We start from the raw sequence: 3,717 nt of genomic DNA on the forward strand, positions 1-3,717 counted from the left end.
TATATATATATATATATATTTATATATATATACACATACACACACACGCAATTGTTACTAAAAGTGACTAAGCGTGCAAGTCAACACCAGCACAGCTAGAAATAAGAGTCAAACTATCTCTTAGCCACAAACAGACCATTTTCCGTTCAATAGAGCACCATCTATTCATTGACAAGAGAGATAGCCCTCCAACCCAGCCAGCAAGCGAGGGGCGTCAGATCTCAGATCGGCCGGCCGGCCAATTCTGACTTCCCCAGTCACTTTAAGAGACGATTGTATTTGCGACCTTTGGTTCTAAACTGCTTCCTAGTCACCTTGCTAATTATACACACACACACACACACACACACATATATATATATATATACGTGGTGTTTATGTATATATAAAACATGCAGCTGAGGCTGATAACAAACGACAGAAAAACGTAAGCATTATGCGTGTATATAAATAACAGGGGTATATACTCATAGATATATAATTTTATGCATGTAACGTTTTCTTATTTTGTTATTAGTCAACGAATTCGGTTTGGGTCACTATAAAGTAGACCTTTCGTACTCACGGGTGAGGGCAACTATCTTCGGACATGGTCCTCGACACCAGTTAAAGGAAGGAGGCGGCGGTGTGCTACATTTCATTGAAACATGCGCACTTGTCTTTTGTATACAACGATATTTAATAATATTGATAATCCCAGTTAAGGGGTCTTCGAAACCGATTACAGGACGATACGATGTGAAAGTTACAATGAAGACATGTCAGAACTAAAATGACAATAATAATATCAAATAGGGAATAAACAACGAAAATATAATTCCGTAAATTAAATAGAAAGAACAAAACAGACTTTGGTCGACTTTATTCGGTTACACAAGACAACAACAAAAAGCAGCAACATCTGCTGCTGCTGCTACTACTACTCGTTCACCCTCACACTTACTACTATAACTAACCATTATTTCTACATTTACTATTACTACTGCTACCACTTGTTCGATCACAAACATTATCTCGTCTCCTACTTGTATTACAAATTCTGGTGAGCCTCGGCCGAGGTCGTCTTGCCCTTTTCAATCCTTCCGGTATGGGTTAAAAGCAGTTTGCCGTATCCAAGGCAGGCCTTCGATGAAGAGGGAACCTGTTATAACATCAGACCGGGTGTCAAACGTTGTTTCTTCCGTCGCTTTGCGCCCTGTCCTAGATGAGAGGGCATAACTACACATGTGTGCCCCTTAACCTGGCTTTGTTTCCCCTCATAACTTTCACAAAAATGGATGTATTTTTTAAAAATAAAATTCCCTATAAATGCCTTTTAAACGGTGTATAATTACGATTATATCGGAACTCAACGTGGAAGGAGAAAAAAAAGCCCCACCCCATCAAAATAATTGTTCGCGCACACACATAAACATATACACACGCATCACACACACACACATGCGCACACACATACAGGCGTGACTGTGTGGTAAGACGTTTACTTTCCAACCACATGGTCCTAGGTTCAGTCCCACTGCGTAGTACCTTGGGCAAGTGCCTTTTACTGTAGATCTGGGCTAGCCAGAGCATTGCCGGTGGACCTGGTAGATGGAAACTGAATGAAGCCTGCTAGCTTTCCAACCACACGGTTCCGGGTTCAGTCCCACTGCGTGGCACCTTGGGTAAGTGTCTACTACAACCTCGAGCCGCCCAAAGCCTTGTGAGTGGATTTGGTAGACGGAAACTGAATGAAGCCCGTCGTATATATATATATATATATATATATTTGTGTGTGTGTATTATTGTGTCTATGTTTGCCCCCCCCCCCCCCCCACACATCATCGCTTGACAACCGATGTTGGTGTGTTTATGTAACCGAAACTTAGCAGTTCGGCAAAAGAGACCGATAGAATGAGTACTAGGCTTACAAAGAATAAGTCCTGGGGTCGATTTGTTTGTTCGACTAAAGGCGGTGCTCCAGCATGGCCGCCAGTGACTGATACAACCAAAGCATAAAAGATACCAATCACCACCACCACCACCACCACCACCATTACTACTACTACTACTACCCCGAAACAACCCATAGTCTGGGAATCGAAACTACGATCTTGAGGTCGTGAGTGCATCACTCTAATCACTAGCCCACGCACCCTCACATTTCACAACATAGACCTACATAAAGCCGACTGGATTGTAATTATGCATAACACATCACTCGTCGACCCGACCTTTCACTTTTATTCTTTTGGCAGATATATGGAGGTTCTGTTGCTGGCATATGTGCAAACAACGGCCCATCACAATCCACAAACAAGAACAGATTTTGGTGCCCGCGAGAGGGAAAAACCATTCAACAGAAAACTAGAGAAAATTAACAAAAAAACCAAAAATCAATACTACGAGCAGGAACACTCCCTCTCAGAGTAATAATTATACTAGAATCGATAAAAACAATATCTCCAGAACTGTGTGAGGCTTCTCATCAATAAACCAAGGAACCGCTGATGAAGGAAAAAAAAAAACATTGCATAAAGAAGATTCGGTCCTTAATGCTTTCGACTTCTTTGCAAAAAAATGGATTGGGTTACATCTTTTTTATCCATCGGCCCCGTGATCGATAGACGCAACATTCTTCACAATGATCCCAATATATCGTAGAGATTAAACAGAAGCAATAATGCTCTGTCTTGTGATCCTGATGCGGTTGACTTAATATTGATGAAGTAACTTTTAAGCATATCCTCCTTTCGGCACTGCGTACATCATTGCGGCAATTAATAATAAAGAACAAAACAAAGCCCAAACCAAAAGTGGGTTCTGACAGTTTTCCTTGTTATTAACCTAATGCAGACATCAGCTTGCATCTCCTCTAGTTAATCTCCGGGGGAATAAAACCTGAGTTAATGATTTTTATCAAGTAGTCAGCATGCTATAAAAAATTATAGTCAATTAGTACATTAAATTAATAATAATTTACATATGTATATAGTTATATCAAGGAAGACAGGGCGAAAAGGATCTGTCTCCAGCATGCTTGAAGTGCCGATATTTTCAAAAAACTACCAAAATCTCCGGATAAATATACACATGGTTGAAAGCGGGCTAGTGAGAGAAAATTAAAAGGACTTCGCGTTAATTGCGAACTGGTTCCAATTTCTGGAATAAAGCAAAAAATAAGCCTTCTTCCTTCATTAGCACAATGCACGGAGGAAATAATTGTAGATACCGTCCAAAGCAGGTTCACACGTCTACATACAAATATTTGCACGTATAGATCCCCAAAAAGGTCAATTTTAAAACCTGAAGACTGTGACAGCTGAAGTTCAGAAGTCCCGAACTACAAGAAGTCCAGATCTCACTCCATGTGATTTTTACCAATGGGGTTACACAAAAGAGGAGGTGTACAAGACAAAACCTCGCACACTGGAAGACTTAGAGACATGGATTCAGAAGGTTCTCGATGATATCCCTGACAAGGTTCTTCAGAAGGTTGTTCATTCCATCTCAGGCCGTTTGAGGAAATTGATGCCACCGGTGCTTATGTTGAAATATGAAGATTTACTTTCATTTTGCCATGTAATAAAGAACATGTATCATTTGCTTCAATAGATTTGTAAAAGGAATATGGATTTTATAACCAATTTTTAATGCCTACTTACTTTTCACCATCCCTGTACACACACACACACACACACACACACACACACACACACACACACACACACACACACA

General features: G+C 40.4%; 1 protein-coding gene across 2 annotated transcripts in view; it reads right to left on the reverse strand.

Moving 5' to 3' along the window:
• LOC106880073 (UPF0462 protein C4orf33 homolog) overlaps positions 1-3,717 on the reverse strand; it is a 17,533-nt gene that overhangs the window by 13,352 nt on the left and 464 nt on the right. The window contains exon 1 of one of the 2 annotated variants that reach the window (XM_014929881.2): positions 566-815. The exons of the other annotated variant lie outside the window; for it this stretch is intronic. Within the exon in view, the coding sequence (XP_014785367.1) occupies positions 566-591 (26 nt within the window). The 5' untranslated portion in view covers positions 592-815. Of the gene's footprint in view, positions 1-565; positions 816-3,717 lie in introns of those variants that run through there. 2 annotated transcript variants of the gene reach the window in all.

This window comes from Octopus bimaculoides, chromosome 11 (genome assembly GCF_001194135.2).
Source record: "Octopus bimaculoides isolate UCB-OBI-ISO-001 chromosome 11, ASM119413v2, whole genome shotgun sequence".
NCBI classification, from domain to species: Eukaryota; Metazoa; Mollusca; class Cephalopoda; order Octopoda; family Octopodidae; genus Octopus; species Octopus bimaculoides.